Source organism: Scomber scombrus, chromosome 17 (genome assembly GCF_963691925.1).
Source record: "Scomber scombrus chromosome 17, fScoSco1.1, whole genome shotgun sequence".
Lineage (NCBI taxonomy): Eukaryota > Metazoa > Chordata > Actinopteri > Scombriformes > Scombridae > Scomber > Scomber scombrus.
The window spans coordinates 12,010,501-12,030,800 of NC_084986.1; the positions used below are offsets into that span (position 1 = coordinate 12,010,501).

Here is a 20,300-nt window from a genome sequence, read left to right on the forward strand (position 1 = left end):
CATAAGCTTATTTCTATTACATGTTGTCCCTTCTGATTCAGCTCTAGTAGTGCTTTGTTACCCACTGGTTTCACTACAGCAGGTTCAGAAAATTAGTTCTGAAACTATGTAAATCCCAAACCCTGTGCTACTACTCTTGGACACTGTTGCATGATTGAATTCAGCAGTTACCACAAAATGTGTCTATGCTGAGTTACCTTCGGTGTCTGACTAGTGAACCAGGGTCCTGTAGTTCAAGTCTATAAGCAAAGCCATTAGCACTCATCATTTGACTAATGGGGGTCATTAACTATCATTACAGGAATTAGCTGAATGAAACCGCACATAGTATGGACTGTATTTAACAGTTTATGGGGCAGAAGGTGGGGAGGACATGATCTGAGGTCATCTAAAATACAGATACATATGTCAACTCTTGTTTTTTGGGTTGTTTTCTTTACATTTAAAAGCTAGCTAAATTAAAACAAAAAACACAACTTTAAAACCTCTCAGAACACCTAAACCTATAAGGGTGTTAAACGCAGTGATAATCACAGATGATGATGAACCACTGTAAATTCACCTAAAATTTGCACACAAAAAGCATCAAACTAGCAGGTGTAATTAATAACTATGTTTATTTACAGGCAGTTTTAGTGGTCATTTCACAGGTAGACAAAGACAAAGACATCATCATTTGGAAAAAAAAACATTCACAGTAAACAAGATACCACGAGGCAGGAAGTGACAGATGTAGTTCAAAAATTATTCAAACAGCGACACATATTTGTTTCTTAACGCTCTGCAACTTTTCACGAAAAGAAACATCTCATTCTAGGATGTGTGACTTTGTGGTGCAGATATGATTCTCCACAAGCTGTGACAAAGCACACAATCAGATTTTACTGAAAGCCAAGAGAGGTAAAGGTGTGCCAAAAAAAGATAAAATAGGGATTTTTCTACTCTGGGCTAAATGCAACTTCTGCCATAGTTAAACTGTATATCCACTGATCTCAAGACAATGAAGACTACAGAGCCAGAAATCAAAATATATAAGTATTAGGGTCCAGATACAGTTGGAACAAACTACGTATCAATTTAACAAGGCCATTTACTCTATGTAATCAACAATTTAAAATTAACACTTACGAGGCCACCATATTTTTAAAAACAATTAAGTCTTTGGTAAAAAACTTTTAAGGCAACTAACTTGATGTCTTGTATGTGAGCTTGTACACAGGCTATATATAAAAATGTGGAAATGTTTTTGATCACGTGTCCACTGGTGTGCAGAAGTTTTTTTTAAGATGGTATCACACATTAACACACTCAAACATCCACGGTTTAAAAAGTTATAATGTACAGATATGCACAAACCATAAAAACAGTGATGTTGTCATTGCGTGCCTCTGTTAGTTGTCAGTGATGACATTGGAGTAAAAACCCAGAAGTAAAGACATTTTTACCAGTTTTTGGTGGCTGATTCTACAATGTTTGCTACATTGGGGGACACTCCCTCACATAACTCCGACTGCTTCAAACCTCTGCAGGGCACCATGCAACTATGGACCCCATAAAGATCCTCCCATTCCACCTTATGTTCAATATTTCCTTCTTCTCTGGTGGACATTGTTTATTTTATGTACATAACTCATGATTACTATGAAATTTATATTTAATTGCCCCACATAGTATTATTTGAGCTTATTACGGCAGACAAAGAAAGTCATTAGTGGCAGAAAATCACAGTATACAAGTGTAATACTTACAGTATCACAAAATATTAGGAATCACAATATTGCGGCTCAAGTGCTGTGACAAACTGGGAGAAATGCTTTATGTAGTTCCACCAGTTTAAACAGTGGTCTTACAGGAGAGCAGAGATGACAAGGATTTCTGAAAAAAGTGGTTTCATTTCACCTGCACAACAGGTACTTAAGGATAGTGGTACATCAATTAAAAAAATTCAAGTAGCAGAAGAAAGCTTGAAAAACGTCTGTGTAATTGTAAAGTTAAGGCCATATTTGCACATTCCCTGCAATTTCATTTTAATTAAAAAAAATTAAATCAGTATTATCACACACAGTTCAATGGATTTAATCGATTTTGCCTTTGGGATATTTGGACTTTTTTTGGTGGACTAAACTGCCAGCGAGTGTGTGAAACCATGTGTCACCACCTTTGTTAAAAGATCTGTATGCTACAAACGAAGTCTAAGAAGAAGAGTCTAAATCCATCCAAAACTGGCAAAAACCAGAGACGACTAGCTGAATTCTCTTCTCAGTAGGACACTGAGGTGAAAATGTGGCTCAGTCCAGCATCCAGCACGGGAATGATAGTGGGATTGAGTTCATCGCTGTACAACTTTGATGACCCATTCTGCTGTAGGGTTCAGCTGGATGAGGTCTTTCATATACGTTTCCCCATCTAGACATCTCTCCTCTGAAGAAGGTGCAGAGGAGGAAGAGAGAAAGACAACAACATGGTGTAGTTACTGAAAATATGATAGATTACTGGTCTTGTCTATGACTTTTAGAACTACAACAGGAATCGCAATTTTTCACCTGTTGGACCAAAAAGCTAGGCTGGGATATCAACAGAGAATACAAACTTTAAAGCCCCCCTCTACTAAAAAAAATGTTTTTCTTCTTGTTACTTTACCTGGATGTTTCAGTTTCACTGTGCAAAACTTTTAACTTTTTAAATGAATAATATTTGCATATTTAGAAATATTATATTTTACAGAGGTAATTTAACTTTTTTGTGTAGAAGAACTATATGAGACACTTGTCATTATTCCAAGTCTGGAGGGGGGGTCTTTAAACATTATAATTAATATTTTTTTAATGAGAACAGGACTTACTGATGTTTCCACCAATCTCATAGAGAAACAACTCTTCTTGTTTCACTGCCACTGAACTAAGAGGACAAAGAGAGAAAGAAACGAGGGAAAGAAAGTACAGAGAAAGAGTTATATAACTATGCAGTATTTCATAAAGCCAAGACAAATAGTGAATGTGTGTTTGTGTGAGAGTGTATACAATGTATATACACATTACCTTTCTTGACTGAGGAAGCGTGTTAATACGTCAGAAGCCTGTAACTCTGCAGTAAGCTCAACTGCCATAGACACTTTATTGAACTGCGGTGCCTGAACGCGGATAAATCCCTGTGAACTCTCCTGGGGGTAAACACATATGGACAGACTGAGAAACAGATAGTCAATCTGTAAACAGATTGAAACAAAGACAAAGACATCATTATTTGAAAAAAAAGGCCTAACCCTAACCCTGAGTTCACCATCCTGTTGAAACCCTTCAAAACACTGTCCACATCAACACACAAGCAATCGCAAAACACAAGCACCTCAGGCAACTAAAGAATTCGGACTTGGATAAAATCTTCCTCTTTTGTTTAATAAACTCCAGTCACTGTCCAGACTGCACAGCACATAGCTGAGCATGCAGGGTCAACTGGTCAAGTCATTCAAAGTCACTTATTTTCCAAAAAGTTGTCAAGACAAGCAGATCCACTCTTCTATGCTGCTGTCACTCCACCAACTCAGCTGTCTTTTAGTATCATGATCACACTTGTTTTGAAGACAGCTGATTCGTAGCGACAGTGCAACCTAGAAACTGCAAACTCTCTACTGGTGATTGTCAGTTCTTGTCAGCACTGGCACTTCCAAGAGGAGATGAGGAGACCGGTTGCTAATCAAACACTCATCTTTTTGGACATAAGGAATGACTGCTGGCGCTCCACAAAAGAAAAAAAAAAGTCAAGTGAGTTTGTGGGAAACTTTTTGAACCAAGAACTTCAGTATTTGGAATAAGTAGCTTGTGAAAAATGTGTGCCAAAGTCAGACGGGAACACCTATTATTTCAATGCACATATTTTTTTACTAATAAAAAAAACCTAAATGAACAATTAATATGTATATAGAATGGTATAAATATCTTATTGCACAGCTACAAAAGGGTTGAATATCTTAAAACTTTGGCTCCTGCATGCTGCCCACATGTTGCACCATGGAACAAAAAAAAAGAAACCGTATACTCACATATGAACATTATTCTTATATCACCACTAGATGTCGCTATTACTCAAGACAGTACATATACAATCTGTGCTGTTTATGAGTACTACTAAAGGAAGATCAGTTGGCATCAGGTTACAGGGAAATGTTTTGACCCTGACTAGACCTATTTATTATAACAGAAACCATAGAAATTCCGCAGCACATATTTAAATCTTTATACACAGTATCAATTACCATTTACCACATCTTTAACTTATCATAACACCTGCAGAATACATAAAATAAGATAACATAAAATTATAATTCCACTATCACATACCATTTACCCTGAAAGATGTATGACTGTTCAAGTGAGTCACTGCATAGCAATTACATTTATAAAGTTGAAACTCCTACCTCTGGAACAGCTTTGTCAGATGGTTTGTCAGTGGTTATCTTCTTCAGCAGCTTTCTTACAGCTCTCTCTTTGTTCGGTTTCCGCTCCATGTTTTGTTGTCTGACCTGGGTCAGGATGAACTTTGGGATCTAGATGAGAGAGACACACATAGAATGGGGATTTGACACATGTCACAAATACACAGTAACACATCCTCCACTCATTGTGGAACAACAAATGTTAGATGCGTCTGTGAGTAACTATTTATAACCAGGCTGCACTGATTTAATTGACACTGACACATATCTGCTAATGACAGTGCTTTGAATGGCAAAGCACTTTAAGCTAACATGCTCTTTTTGATCCTTACTGTCCATAGAAGATTCTGGTATCTAATCAGCAGCCGCACAATGCTGGCTGTGCTCGTTGCCATGGCGAACTGCTGTTGTTCTGTAACCTTGGAGCGGAAGCCCTTTAACATAAAGATGTTGGGCGCTATGACAACAGAGACATTGTTGAGGGTCATTTTATTCTGGGCCTGATGGTCAATCACACGCTGGAAAAATTCCATTAATGCCTGTGGGAGGAGACAGAAGATAAATTTACAATAAAGAAAATCCTGCATGTACATTAGCACGTTTAAAGGGCGTGTGCATCTACCTTCAAAGTATCCCGATTGGCCTCAGGTAACAAAAGGATGAGCAGGTTCAAAGCCTGCAGCTGTTGCTTCTTTGTGGGGAGCACTGTAAAGTAAAAATACACACAAACAGGGAAATGCTTAATACGTGTTTAAAACAATTCTTTTTTAGCTGTAAAACTCTCATGATCAAAGTTAACCTCATGTACAGGTAGTATACATACTGATGACAGCAGTAAATGCATTGAGGTACTCCACAGTCAGTAATGGATGCGGTAACTCCCTGATGAAACACTTCAGAAGGCTAGCAGCATCGTGCTGTTTCACTTGTTGCCATGGAAACACCCCGTCATAGAAAGAGGACTCTAGCTCATGACACAGTGACTGAAACAGATACACACAGGCAAGCACATTACACTATTGTATCAAAATAAAGAAATAAAGTCTGGTGAAACAACAGTGATGATGCACTGGTGAACGTTGATCGACTGATTGATGAGATGGAGATTTAAGTCTGTGAAACTAAACTGATAACACTGTTTCCCACCTTGACTCTAGTGGCCACTCCAGGGATTCGAAGCAGCCCCTCTGTGTCTAATCCGTCCTCCTCAATATGACTGATAAGCTATGGATAAAAGAGAGACTCACTTATGGTATAAGACTATAATAACAAAGTTGGACATACTGGTAATAATGATGACGTGGGTGCCAGACCATGTGGCTAGCTGGTGTGCTCACCTTCTGCAGTATAATTGGCACTTTGGTCCCAGGAGCTCTCCTCTGGTCCTGTTCCAATAACGTGGTAAGAGGAACACCAAATAGACCGCTTTCTACACAAACAAAAATATGAAGTTAAGTCTCTAAACTGTTTATAGAATGTTAACTATGGTTGTTTACCCAGATAAAAACAGTAATTTATTCTCGTTTTATTTATTTCGACATTTTGATGACTTTGTGTGTGTGTGTGTGTGTGTGTGTGTGTCAGTATTTGCTGATATCCTGTTTGTGTGTGTTTAAAAGTTCTCATTTGTTGTTTTTACTTTTAATCTCTGTGCGTGTCTTTGAAGCAAAAGCATATTTAACTGATGTTCCCCGCTCTGTGTCATGTGTGTGAAGTTTACCTTTAGCCTTAACTTTGACAGCTTTGTGTGCCTTAAGGTCTATCCTAGCTGTGTCAAACAGAGCAGTCATCTCCACAAGCACAAGTCTACGCACCTGATAGAGCATGAAAAACAGAGAAAAATATACAATATAAATAATACATTGTATATTTTGGATATCAAATAGTACTACATTTATAAACAAGGGAATGTTTGTCTTGCAAAGGCCCATCCTAAGATAAACTGATGATGCACATACACAGATCATAACATCCTGTCATATCACATTACCTTTTTCATATCCAGAGGAGAGAGGTCTCCTATTTTGGTCTGACCTGTTTTATCCCGGAGCAACTTAAAGTTCTAGAAAAGAAAAAAAAGATAGAGAGAGAGATGGGACTAGTCAGCTACTGTGGGAGAAAACACTGCAAGTAGACATTGCACCAAAAAGTCTAGGCAACTTTCACATCCAATAAACTTCAAACAGGTGCTGGACCAACGACACAATGTAAACAAGGAAAGATAAAAGGTCCACACACACTGTAGCTCCCTTAGATGCAATTTCTCTTCTTCAGATTCCAGCGTCACTGGTCGATGTCTCTTTAAAAATTGCATCTGAAGTAGATATTGTACAAAATTCATTTTTTATCTGTATTTAATTTTATATTTGTATCATGACTGTGGATTATTCATGCATGAATTGACTTAACTGCACGTAGACTTCTGTGAACACACACAGTGGAATTAGTCTGTTACACCAGCTTCAAGCACTAGATGTCACTATAGACCATCACTCACACACACACACACACACACACACACACACACACACACACAGTGCTGCTTTCCACTGAAGTGCAATACAACCATGCCTTATCCTCACTATAAAATCTAATTGTATATACTCTATTCCATAAATGGACAGCATTTATATTGTCAATTTGCACACACACACACACACACACATTCACCACAATACCATACACTGAGCCTAACTGTATTATAAGATTATAAGACCAAACTGTTTATCATACAAGGATTGCAAATAAATAAAAACAACACAATACATCCTTGCTAAATTATAACCTCAAAACACTACTTGTCCAAACAAGCTGTAGCCCTTAAATAACTGCGGGGCACAATGTGGACTTTTTAAAAACTGTAGTCATAAAGTAAATCATTTCCTAAATGTGAAGGTGTAAGACACAGATCATGTTCCAGCTAATATCAAAGTTCAACTTTTTTCAAAATTGATCTGATCATATTACATTGAGATGCAACAAAAGGAAAAAACATTTTGTCACCATGCACACCTTAAAAAAATACACAGTCAACAGTAAATAATCAGTAAGCAACCTTGTCATAAGGTTCCTCTATTTCTGTTGCCAGTTCTCTATTTATTGCACTCTCTCTGGCAATCATTGCTCTAAGACAACTAATAAGTTATCAATACACACGTTAATAGAAACCTGCAGGACACTTGCATCAAAAGGAAATATACAGCACATGAGAGGAAGTACAGATTTGTACAGATTTGTGACTCACCGGCAATTTGTCATCAGGCGAGTTCATGTTAGAGGTGACTCTTAACTTTTGATGGTTGTCCCTGTAACTGAGCGCCTGCTCTGAAAACGCCACTTCAACGTTCATTACTGTCTCTGTTTCTGTCAAGACGCAAGCAGAGAAGGAAATTAGAGCTGCGACCACACGAGTAGTTTGGTACAAATGTGTTTATGTAGGTGAAGTGCTGCCAAACGCCTGCTAAAACTACTGACGCTGAATAAACACACACTTTTGGGTTTGGCTGACATTTGAACCATTTTACAGTGATGTACTATATACACACATTTATAATAAATCTGTGTTTATGAATTCTTCTATTGCTGTGTTGAGAAATAAAATTTATTTGTATTTTTGTAGCATATATATTTACATTTCATGTGTTCTAAAATGCATTTAAGGCAGAAGTTTATTTGGGCCTCAGTTTGTCATTCACAATGCTGATTCACAGTTTGTCTGCAGAAGTATGTTGCACGTACCAGCTGAAGTGACGTCTTTTTGTCCATTCTCACTTCCCCCTTTGGTTTTACCCGGCCCCTCATCCTGTAGCAGACAGTAAAACACAGAGGCATATTGTACACTGAACAGCATACAGTGTAATGTTCAACCACTCACGTATTCACACAGAACTCCCACTCCCAGTTACATTTTTCCGTGTTACATATTATCTTTTTTGTTAATTAGTGGACAAACTGTGTGTCTAAGTTAGGAGAACAAGAGACACTTGGTTCAGCGCTACTAATTCTGCTGACTAGAGTAGTTTGGAGCAGCAGAACACTATATTTTTCATAAATCAGTGCTTATATAAGAATCCTAATGTCATGTATTAAAATGACTTAATTTTGCAGTAGTGGAATGACATTTAGTGGTGTAAAAAAAAAAGCTTGGTAATTAGTTACTATTCACCGCAAAACTGGAGAAGTAACAAAAGCGACCACTTCCTTTGTGGTAACAAAAAATTGGAAATGCCTACTTTGTGTTGTGGTAGGATGTTCAATTAATGTAATCAATGTATCTTTCATGATTTCATGCCCATCATAATCACTGCACTGAGATTTTGTGATGGTCTTACAGTGTTTAAAACAATTCTGAAAGCAAAGTGATGACTTAAAGTTTAAGTTAGACATAAAAATCAAGTTCACTTTGTATGTATATACTAACCTTTTCAGTCGGTCTGAATATATCCCTAACATCGGGAACGTGTTGTCGGTTGCGTCGCCGTTGCAATGTCTGCTGTACGGTAGTCACACGCCGTTGTACGGCTGCTGCCTGAGTTCTGGTCAGCGTCGATAGAAACACAGCATTGTCCTCTTCCTGTCAATTATCAGCAGAAGATATCAGTCAGTTGGTGTAGTATCTATCTTCAGTCACACTGTGGGTTTTTATTCTTAGTTATATAACAGGTTACAAATCATGGCACACGTAATCAGTGGGTTCATTAGTGTAAACTGCAAATTTGAGACTGAAACTACAGACGGGTTACAAATTAAAGGAAAAACCAGTACAGATCTGTATGCTTGACCCCTCCAGTGAGGGGATCCGGTGGCTCTGTTATGATGTGGGGGACATGTTGCTGGCATGATTTGGGTCCACTTGTCCCCCTACTGCAAGTCAATCCAAAGTTGGTTAAATCACTTTAACCTATGATGAAACATTTCTATCCTGATGGGAGTGGTGTCTCTTCCAGGATGACAATGTCCCCATCCATAGGGAATGAGGGGTCACTGAATGGTTTGAGGAGTATGAAAATGATGTGAATCATATGCTACGGCCTACACAGTCACCAGATCTCAGCTCAATTAAACATCTATGGGAAATTTTGGACCAATGTGTTAGACTCAACACCTTACTAGGACACATTTTTGTTGGTTTTTCCTTTAATTTATCATCCATTTGTATGACTCAACCTGTTATCAGGTTTAATTCATTTAATAATGGATAAATGATTCACACCTGATCCTGGTCACCTGCCAATGAATCATCGAACAACTGTGTTAGCCCTGCCTCTGTAAGCCATGCCTCCTCCTGCTCCCCCTCTGAAAGAGAAAGTGACAGGGAGAAATAAAAAGTGATGAAGGACTTTTTTAAAAATGTGGTTCCTAAGATGGTACATGACAGAAGAAAATGTATCCCTAAGACACAGAGACAACTACAGGTGCAGGAAAGGGAAATTAGTGAACACATTTGGACACACACACTCCTCAGGAAGTGTATGTTTGCTCCAGAGAACAATAGTCTTCATAAACAGGCTAAATAAGACTCAGAAGAACACACCAGAATTGCATACCTCATGTGCAAAAGCCAGTCTGTGCAAGTCTGAGATGTGAGAGTCGTTTCTCAGCAGTAAACAACAGAAAACAGTCTTTCCAGCTCATTCTGCCACAATAAACAGGGCACTCACATTTTTTTGGATTGACGTTGTGTAGACAATAAAAACATTATGTTGTTATTCTTTCGACTGCCTGCAATTTTGAATGAATCTGATATTTTACCAGAAATGCAACTGTTATGTTGTTAAATGTCCATATCTAGAATGGCACACATGCCTCAACAAGTCTATGTTCTATCAAGTCTGCTACTGCGTTAACTTTTATCTGAAGTAGAATGTTCCACCTCATGTGGAAGGACTGCCTGTACACATTAGCAGATGTAAGAAATTTGCTAATTTGTCTCCCTTTCAGGTCTGTCCATGGACACAATGTTTCTTACCCTCAGGAATTTTCTGCTGCTCCTCTTCTTGCACTTCCCCTTCTCCTCCACCTTCTCCCCTCCCTGCTCCTCCTCCCGAGCAAGTGATGTGCTCTACCTCCTTCCAATAGTCGTCCATCTCCAGCTCGTCCAGAGAGTCCTACAAGATGTGCAGACACGTGAAGATGCATACAATTCAGAGGGGGATTTTATCTATTATAGTTTCAAGTTCCCATTCCTGTTTCATATCGTGTTTCTGTTCTGTACAGCAGTTTTGGAGTCTGGATTCATTTTGAAAAAACAAAAAGAAAATTGCCCCTATGTGCCAGATATGATGCACAGAAAACAAATCCAGTCTGAACAAGTCTCAAAAACCACACTCATTCTCAAGGGACTCAGCAAAGAGACAAAAAACATGCATGTCCTCTCAAAGAGCTAACAATTGTTGGCCTGCCAACCGAACCACCTATAAAACTTTTAACAGTTACAATTTAGACATTTATAGCTGACATTGTTATTCAAAGTCGGTAAGACAGCAGAAAAGGTTGCTGCCTGTGAATCCCACTGAGGCAAAAATTACAAGCTGCAACAATAACTAGCTGACCACTGTTGAAGAACACTCATGTCCATGTTCAAAGTTTGCTGTGATGTTGGATGTTTATTGATATCCCGGGATATCGGTGAGCACACTGGGACAGAGTGGGTCTGGGACAGTGGATTGACCCAGAGTAAATGAAATGGAGGCATTTTATACAGTAAGACCAAGGCAGTGAGCATTTGCATTCAGACCTTACAGTGTGACACACAGGCAAGATTTCATGATAACTTGGTGTGGGGAGGTGGTTCTTAGGTGGACAGTTGAAAATATTAACTGCAAGGAGTCACAACAGGAGAATGGTCTACATTCAGACATAAGCCATAGATGAAATCATCAGGGGGCAGTAATGATCAAGGGCTGTGATGTCACTAGCTCAAGGTGTTGTTCTCAGACGTCACTTGATTACATCACACCTCGGGCCATACGTACATTTCTTCTTCACCACTATAAACCTAATATGAAAGCATCATTATTATGGAAGGTCTGATAAGTTACAACAAAGCTGGATATCGGAACAATTTTAATTAAAGAAATACGAGAAACATAAAGAAATCGCATACTTTCCTTAATTGTAATTGTCACCATTTGTTGCCTTTAATTTCTTTTGGCAAGCTTTAACTTTCCATTAAGGCGAGACTACATGAAAGTAAGAATCTGTAATTTCAAATGATTCACACTGAAAGTATTTTTAGGATAAACAGAAGAAGAACGTGCTATTCTTAGTTAAACGAGTTCACAGCCTACCTGAGAGTTGCAGCGCTGACATGAGGGCTGGGATCCTTTCCTGCAATTGGGGCTGTGCCGGGGACTGGAGTTATGAGGCTTCGGGCTGGAGGAAGGCTGAGACCTGGGGCCCAGTGCTATACTTGGATTGGGGAGTGATGATGGGTCGGTGCTGGTGGGTTTTGTACTGCTGGTGGTACTAGTGGGCCCGTGTTTGTCTCCATGATGAGTATTCTGGTTCGGTTGAACAGTGTAGTGGCCTGTTTTGCGGCTACAAGAGAGACAAGTCAGTCAGTTAGACAGTTAGAAAGACACAAAATCTGGTGATCATCTGGTTATTTGGCATACTCTTGGCTAAGTTCTTGACTGAAACTCACTCCTAGATGTAAACTGTGCACTTTGCACTTTGAATACCAGTGATAGCCTCTATCATAAAACTATTCCTGCCTTATAAATTTTTAATTGTCTGAGAACTTTGAGTTTGAGTTTTCAGTCAAGAAGGCCAGTGAAGAGATGCGTATGCTGCCTGTTTCAAAACACTGTCTTCTGGATGCTAGTATGCCTTTAACTAGTATATGCCAAGAAGTCAGAGATAGCTTCTGACACGGAAAGTGAGTCAGACAGACAGCAGTCGGCCAAAGACTACTAGTATAGGCAGAAGCATGTTGAATTCCCAGCCGCTCAGCTAATGAGAACATCATCTGCAGGGACTAAGAATAGCAGCTGAGCATGGACTTCCCTTTGCTAGCTCAACACAGCTAACACAGCAGCACATCTTAGTGTTGTTTAGCCTAGCATGGCAAAGACAGTGACTCGATACAGTTAAGTATGGCTGCTTGATAAAATGTAAATGTGTATCATTATTCATGGTTTTGTTAATCACACACAATAATAAAATGCAAACCCAGTGAGCTCCAGTTACCCCACATCAACATTTCATGTCATATTGTATTTGTTAACCAGTAAAGTCTTCACCATTTGCTTCAAAAACCTGGTGTAAAGCTGCTGTATCATTCCGGAATTGATTGACAGCTCTCTTAACACTTAAACAGCTACTTAATCTAAGTCCATGTTTTCTGGTGCTTTAAGGAGAAAATAGCTTTTTCTTTTTTTTTAAAGAGGCACTCCACCAATTTTACACTTGGTTTACACTTGGGAGATTAAATTTGAAACAGGAAGAGCACACATGGAGATTGAAACGTCAGCATTTCCCAGGCAGGAAGAGTCTGAGAAAGAAAAAAAAAACACCCATCCTATTGGTTGTGTTGTGGGAAACTTAAGATCCAGACATTTTTTTGTAGTATGTGACTCATTCTAGGAGGACATATCAGCCTCTGGTGCTTGGATTTTGACCATTTTTTAATTAAATTAAAAAACACAACTTAAATTTTAAGTTGTGTGTAATGGATGACACAAAGCTCAAAGTTCTGATACATGCCAGAAGCAGGACAATAGTTCTGGAGTAGGAGTGGTTTCCCTTAAGAAGTAGTTTCCCCAAAAAGAAGTAGCTTCAATCTGAAAAATCACTCTGGATACCTTTACAATTGCCTAATATGTTTTCTAATTCATTCACTCTGTAATGTGTCCACAGACCAGGGTGACACTACTGCTGCTGGTACAACCATTGGTACTGCTTTCAACAGCTATCATTTAGACCAGTTAAATTAAAGTCAAAATTATACTATATCATATAAAACTATAAAATGCATGACATCATTGGATTTGGTGGAGTTGTACATAGTACTAATGACAACAACTACAATTATGTATAGTTGTGATGTGTCTTATTTTGGATTATTTCTCTATTAATTGATTCATAGTTTAGTCATAGTTTGGTTCAGAACCTAAAGATATACAATTAAGTATATTATCAAGTTATATAGTGGAGTTGTATAGTGACTAATCGTTGCAGAAATAAAGGACACATAGTAATTTAGCCTGTATGACTAACAGCATCAATTTAATGCGCTGTATTAATTAATTTGGAATTAAGAGTGGAGATTTGCACAGAGGATTCGTGCTGAGCGAAGGCCACATACCACAGCAGACTTCCTGCCACACACACACACTTACAGTATGAAGCGATAACACTGACAAATATAACACACACACACACACACACACACACACACACACACACACACACACACACACACACACACACACACACACACACACACACACACACACACACACACACACACACACACACACACACACACACACACACACACACACACACACACACACACACACACACACACACACACACACTTCGGTGTCTTTTTAAAAAAAGATCAGGGATTTTACCTGCAAGTCCTACAGTCTACCACTCTCTTATTTCCTTCTTCTGTGAATTTCTTCACTTCCTACACCTCGCCTGAGACTTCTATTCCTTTCTTTCTACTTGGTACTTTTATTCTGCTTTCTTCCATATTTTTTTTATTTCTTACTTCAATTAGTCTCATCCCTTAATCTAAGCTCTGTAAAATAATACATGCAGAAACACGCTGATAATAGTAAAGCTCAGAGGTCATCTGCCCCTACAGTTATTCCCCTCACACCTAATGCTTCACCAATTGAAATGTTTTCATTTGTAAGGAATGGCAAAAATGTTCTAATTTTTAGATCAACTTGAGAAGATGTGTTTATCTTGAAAGCAGAGTTAAACCTGGCCGACACACACATCACCTAACAGAAGAAGTTAATGATTTACCTTCACCTAGCGCTACAGTGTAAAGAACGACTGTATCATAAATCAGAGATTAGCAATCACACGTTCACAAACATATTAGCACACATATTAGTTTGTCTGTGCTGGAAGAGCAAATTATTTAAGACATTTAGCCGTGGAGTTTTCATTCAGCTACTGTATATTTATATGCATACTTGCTCAAGCCTGCAGCGTGATACTTTGTTACCAATTTGTTCACGGTGACTTTATATTTGTACCATTTTCAGCCATGCTGGTGACGCAGTCAAACTTCTCAAATACATGCTTGGACTGCCTTGAAATTGTGCAAAGGCTTTCATGTTCACCAGAGGATAACGGTGGAGCTGTAAACATTAGTCGATAGATGGAAAATGAATCTACAATTGTTCGTTTTGAGTCATTTCTTAGGAAGAAAATGCCAAAATGATCTGATTCTAAGCCTTGTTCATGTTGGTGGATGTTGGTGCATGTTGGTGGGTGGATTACGTGCTGCACTGTTGTGGCAGTTTGCAGGTATTTTTATTATCTGATACACAACAATGATCCAGAGAGAAGAAGCCGCCTGTTGTAAATGACCTAATTGGCTAAGACAACCATTTTCCATTTAACTCTGCCTCTGTGCTGAGAAAACATATTTACAACCGTGTTAAAAATTAAGCTTTGCTGCTTCCGAGTAATTGTTGTTGACCACTGTCACTCATTTGCCAACCTGTGAAATCATTCATAAGAAAGACAGGTGTGCTTCCACTTTGTGAAGACGTCACCAGTCTGAGATGTTTTTGTGTTTTTGGTGTGCAGCTCTGCTAGTTCATGAACTGTGAAGGTCAGCATCTATGTATCAAAACACAAGTAAACAAATACCGACAAACATGTACAATAATGCAAAATATCCAAAGCTTTTTACACAAATATATATATTACAAATAATAAATAAACATCACTTTGCTCTCTGTTTCAACAGACATTTTTTTAACTGGTTTCTTAGGTTATGCTGAGTCCCTGCATGTTTTAAACCAGCTGTTGTCATCCCTGTAGCCAAGAAGTCTAATGTTAATAGCCTGGATGATTACAGGCGTGTGGCTCTTCACTTCTGTTATGAAGTTATTTGAGCAGCTGGTCTGTAAAAATGTATCCAACATTGCTGTACTCACTACAAACAATTGTGTATCCCATTCTGAATCTGTGCAGATTATTAAATTAGCAGACGACACAACAGTGGCAGGCATGATAAGGAATGGTGATGAATCAGCATCCGAATCTGGTGAAGCGGTGTAAGGCAAACAACCCTGGAGAGGGTTGACACTTTTAAACTCTATTTAGCCACATACTGAAGTGAGAGGTGAACATCAGTCACATAATTAATAAGGTCCACCACAGGCTTCACTTTCGGCAACAGGTTAAAAAGTTTGCTGCACTTTTACAGTGAAACTGTGGAGTGTCCTCACCTTCTCTGTCACAGTATGACGTGATCCTTGAGAGGGGACAGTAAGAAAGAGCGGTACACACGACATCTAACATCATTGGCTGTGACCTTCCCTCTGTCTCCTCCACATACGCTACATCAGATAAATAGCGCAGAAGGTGAGTGCCGACCTCTCTCGAAACTGTTTGATACCTGAACTCTGACGCACAACCACTTGTAGAAAGCTTTAACCAACAAGCACTTAAAATCTAAAGAGGAAGCACAAAGCACTTTAGGACTTTATCAAAGATGTCAGTTTGAATGTATAAATGTGATAACTGTTTTTGTTTTATATTTATCTTTATATACTTCCTGTGTATGTCCTGTTTTTAAGAGCTGTTACTGAGGCAAATTCCTGTCAACTATGTTGACATGGCAATAAAGTATTGAACTTGAACTTAAACACATACACTCAGAGGTGAGGTGGGCTGCCCTTGTGAGTAAAACAAACACATTCTCTCTCTGGCACACTTTCATACATGGATACACAAATGACCTTACAGAGCCACAGCTGTGTGTGATTGTAGTACTCTTTGTACCTTTTTACACAAACCCTTTATCAGCTCCTTGGTGCTGCTGACAAAGACAAAGTATGTATGTGTGTGTGTGTGTGTGTGTGTGTGTGTGTGTGTGTGTGTGTGTGTGTGTGTGTGTGTGTGTGTGTGTGTGTGTGTGTGTGTGTGTGTGTGTGTAGAGAGAGAGGGAGGTGCACTGTGAGGTGCAAACAGGAATGGAGGGAAACTTCATCACATAGCAAAGAGCAAGTTCAGCACCGATGAGCAGAATGAGTCAAGGCCTGTGGAAGTGAATATTATTTAAACCCACATGACCTGTCAGTTTTTTTATAGAGTACCAGGCCAGTGACAAATCTCCCAACCACAATGAGACATTCTCTCCCTAGGAAACATGAGATGACGCTATAGACATAAAAATGTAACAACACTTTAAAATATTGAGAGAGACAGTGGAGGAAACTAAATATTTACATTTACTTTTCTTGAGTATTTCCATTTATGCCACTTTATACTTCTGAAAATCTCTTTAGTTTTTTAGTGACATATATTACTCTTTTTACAAAATACAGGTACCTGACAACTGGAGTTACTTTACAGATGAAGATTTTGCATACAAAACACACAATTGTTGAGAGTCAGATGTGAAGATCAACCACTCTCATGTCAGTAAATATAAACAGCTAGCTTTGCATAAAGACTGGAAACCGAGGGAAACAGCTAGCCTAGCCCAGTCCAAAGGTTACAAAACATGCCAGCACCTCTACTGCTAACTAAGTACTGCACAGACGTAAATAAACGGCAAATAAACATATTTCCCAAAATGTTGTACTGTTCCTTTTAAAAGGACCCGAATACTTTCCCAACCTCTGGAGATGGATGTGGTTGGAGCTTCAACCACAAAGTGAACAAAGGACAGCTGAAGAAGTTTAACGGGAAAGAGGATGAGAAGTGTGTGTTATTCCCATTCAGATCAACAGGTGCCAGCTGCCCTCTATGAGAGACAGAGGCTGCCTCTGTTTAGCCCCTCTCTCTCTCTCTCTCCCTCACACACACACACTTACTGATCTCATTAATGACGTAATGGTTGAAAAATAGATCTGAATCTACGCTGCATATTCCACTCAATCCTTCATGCTGGAAGTCTGAATCAGTTGGACGCCTCCCTGACCATCTGTGTTTCTGGATTATTTTTGTGTGTGTGGTTACTCTTCTGCTCACTCGCAGTAGTTTTAGAGTCCTGTTCATCCTGACTAGAGGCAAATTAATAGCGAGTGAAGCTTCCAGTACAGAGCAGAGCAGTTTGTAAACTAAAGTTTTGTTCCATGTCTGATGTAATATGTGTAATGATACGTTTCACAGCTCCTTTTCCTCTCTGAAGATGTCATTTCCTGTGCAGCATTGTATTGCTTTAGCAGGGTTTGTTGCTTTGCTTAGTAAATTAATCTGAACCATGTGTTTCTGCTTTTATTTTTATTTTTCACACAGTAGGGAAGATTATTGGGGAAGTGCTGGTTCCAGTATGACTAGGAAACACAACAGGAACACACTGCCTTTTAGTCAAAAGCTGAACCTCTGAAACCTCTTCAAGAGTTCTTGCCAGCTCCCTGAAATAACAAAAAAAGAAGGCTTCCTTGTCCAAGACTCCCAGCAGACAGGAAACCTAAGGCTCTTTAGGTCAGATGTCCACTGCTGGAGCAAGGTCAGCAGCTTTCTGTCTGTCTGTCTGTCTGTCTATCTCTCATTTTCTGACTAGGGGAAAGAATGACCACAAAATTAAGCCTTCACGAGTCAACCTAGACAGGACACATGCACACACAAACACACACTGCTGTGGGAGGTGAGACAAAGGCAGGCTGTAATGTGATGCTGTTTGCTGGACAGGCCATCTGGAACACACACACATACATAAACTGTACACACACACACACACACACACACACACACACACACACACACACACACACACACACACACACACACACACACACACACACACACACACACACACACACACACACACACACACACACACACACACACATATATATATAAACACACACACTCAGAGACAGGTGTGTCTGTCTGTACTGTCCGCCATCTGGACTGTTGCTGCACCATGGGTTGTTTACTTTTACCACACTGCGGTTGTTGACAGCAGTTTTTTTTTTGCTGATCTAAACATGCGTAGGACAAACACGGACAGCTCAGCCAGGACGATTAAACAAGTCTGCTCAGTTATAAATAAAAGAGTGTAACTGCACTGGTGTTTCCACATGAGCTTAGTTCCTATTCACTGCGACAGCACCTTGTAAACTACGGCACCAGACTCATAATAGGGATTTTCCTATTTATAAAAAGCTGACAATCATGCCATGCAAACAATGAGCCATTAACAGAAGCAGCAATAACAAGCCAAGACTCACTTTGGCAATGAAATCCAATATTGTTACGCAGAGATGAGACAGATTAAAGACCTCAGTGAATGAATGAATGAATGAATAAAGCAACATAACTAACACAGATGATGTCACAAGGGCTCGCTGAAACACCTCTGCAAATATTTACATATATTGTCTTATTGGTTTACTGAATGCTGACAACTGTTTTGTTTTTTTCATATCTTTAGTCATGCAACTAATGATTTTATTTTCATTACTGATTTATCAGGTGATTACTTCCTCCATTGGCCAACACATTCTGGTTGTTATTAATGTTATGTGACATCTTCAATTCTTCCTTATTTGTTCTGACTAACCAAATATATTCAATTTACAGTTATACAAAAGTGAGAAATGTAGCACATCCTCACATGTGATGAACATGGACCATGGCATGTTTGGTATTCTTGATAGAAAAATGACTGATTGATGACTGAATAACTGTATGATGATTGCTTATCAAATAGGTGCTGGTTAACTTTCTAATGATTTCAGTTGAACATGGCCTACATTTTACCCATAGTCTAACAAAAAAAGGAAAGCCTCTCTGGATATGTTATACTGCAAACACTGGACACAGGAGAGTATCAACCTTAGACCTTCAGTGGTGGAACAATCTTGAATCCAATCTGGGCTAATATAACACAGTCAAGGTTAACCTGCTGAGCAGCTGATAAGGAAGGTGGTAAACGAAACAGGTCAAGGGTGGAGTTTGAAACATCGGCTTCCTTTAGGTGCCGTTAACCAGGTTACTGCTGACTTCCAGTTCTCCGGAAGGATAACAATGTCAACATGTTTTTTCTACACTTTTCAAGTTCAGCAAATAAGGAAAAAACACTGTAACCTTTGCCCTCTCTCCCTCCCTCCCACACACACACACACACACACGAGTTGTCTTGGGTTACTTTTGAGGACATTAAATAGACTTCCATTAATTTCCTGGAGACGTATCATCACCCTAACCAACCCAAAAATCAGTTTTTTTACCACTTGAGAACACAACCTTTGTCCCCAATGACAGGCTGCCCCCAATTAACTGGCCCTCAGTCTAATACTTGTCCCTCAAAATAGCATGACAGACCGCGCGCGCGCGCGCGCACACACACCTCTCACCTGAGCTCGTGCTCCTGGGCTGGGGGATCGGGGTCACACTGTCCAGTTTTCGGCAACATTTCGACGTTGCTGTGGTAACCCGTTAAAACCACTCCCTGTGTTTGCTGCTGCTGCCGACTCATGTTTCTCCTCCTTTTCTCCTTTCTTCTACTTTACACAGCTGACATCCAATCGACACTTGATAGGTGATCAATCTACCTGCCAATATCTCTTCAGCGGTCTGTTTATCTATCTGTGCTTCCCATCGTTGGGCTGCTGTGTTGCCAGCTCATTCTGACATCAAACTACTCTTCTTCTCGTCTTTCTGTGTAACTTGTGCTGACTGAGAGCAGGCAGGGCAGGACAGGGGCAGGACTACA

General features: G+C 39.4%; 1 protein-coding gene across 1 annotated transcript; it reads right to left on the bottom strand.

Moving 5' to 3' along the window:
• Positions 1 to 598: 598 nt before the first annotated feature.
• arhgap18 (Rho GTPase activating protein 18) lies at positions 599 to 20,236 on the bottom strand. The gene is made up of 18 exons (XM_062437426.1): positions 19,942 to 20,236; positions 11,722 to 11,971; positions 10,401 to 10,539; positions 9,645 to 9,727; positions 8,853 to 9,005; positions 8,171 to 8,234; positions 7,677 to 7,795; positions 6,423 to 6,494; positions 6,153 to 6,246; positions 5,770 to 5,861; positions 5,579 to 5,656; positions 5,256 to 5,415; positions 5,055 to 5,137; positions 4,765 to 4,971; positions 4,415 to 4,543; positions 3,039 to 3,160; positions 2,843 to 2,898; positions 599 to 2,421 (listed from the first exon to the last, which is right to left on the bottom strand). Exons 1-18 carry the CDS (start codon positions 20,061 to 20,063, stop codon positions 2,330 to 2,332), a joined length of 2,115 nt encoding a protein of 704 aa, XP_062293410.1. The 5' UTR covers positions 20,064 to 20,236; the 3' UTR covers positions 599 to 2,329.
• Positions 20,237 to 20,300: the final 64 nt, after the last annotated feature.

What these genes read in the sequence shown, in the direction of transcription:
- arhgap18 (XM_062437426.1), bottom strand. Translation starts at nt 20,063, where the DNA reads ATGAGTCGGCAGCAGCAGCAAACACAGGGAGTGGTTTTAACGGGTTAC. An exon ending in TGCCAATTATACTGCAGAAG is followed by an intron (nt 5,657 to 5,769) that starts GTGAGCACACCA and finishes TTTTATCCATAG; the next exon opens with CTTATCAGTCATATTGAGGA. An exon ending in GAGTGGCCACTAGAGTCAAG is followed by an intron (nt 5,416 to 5,578) that starts GTGGGAAACAGT and finishes TATCTGTTTCAG; the next exon opens with TCACTGTGTCATGAGCTAGA.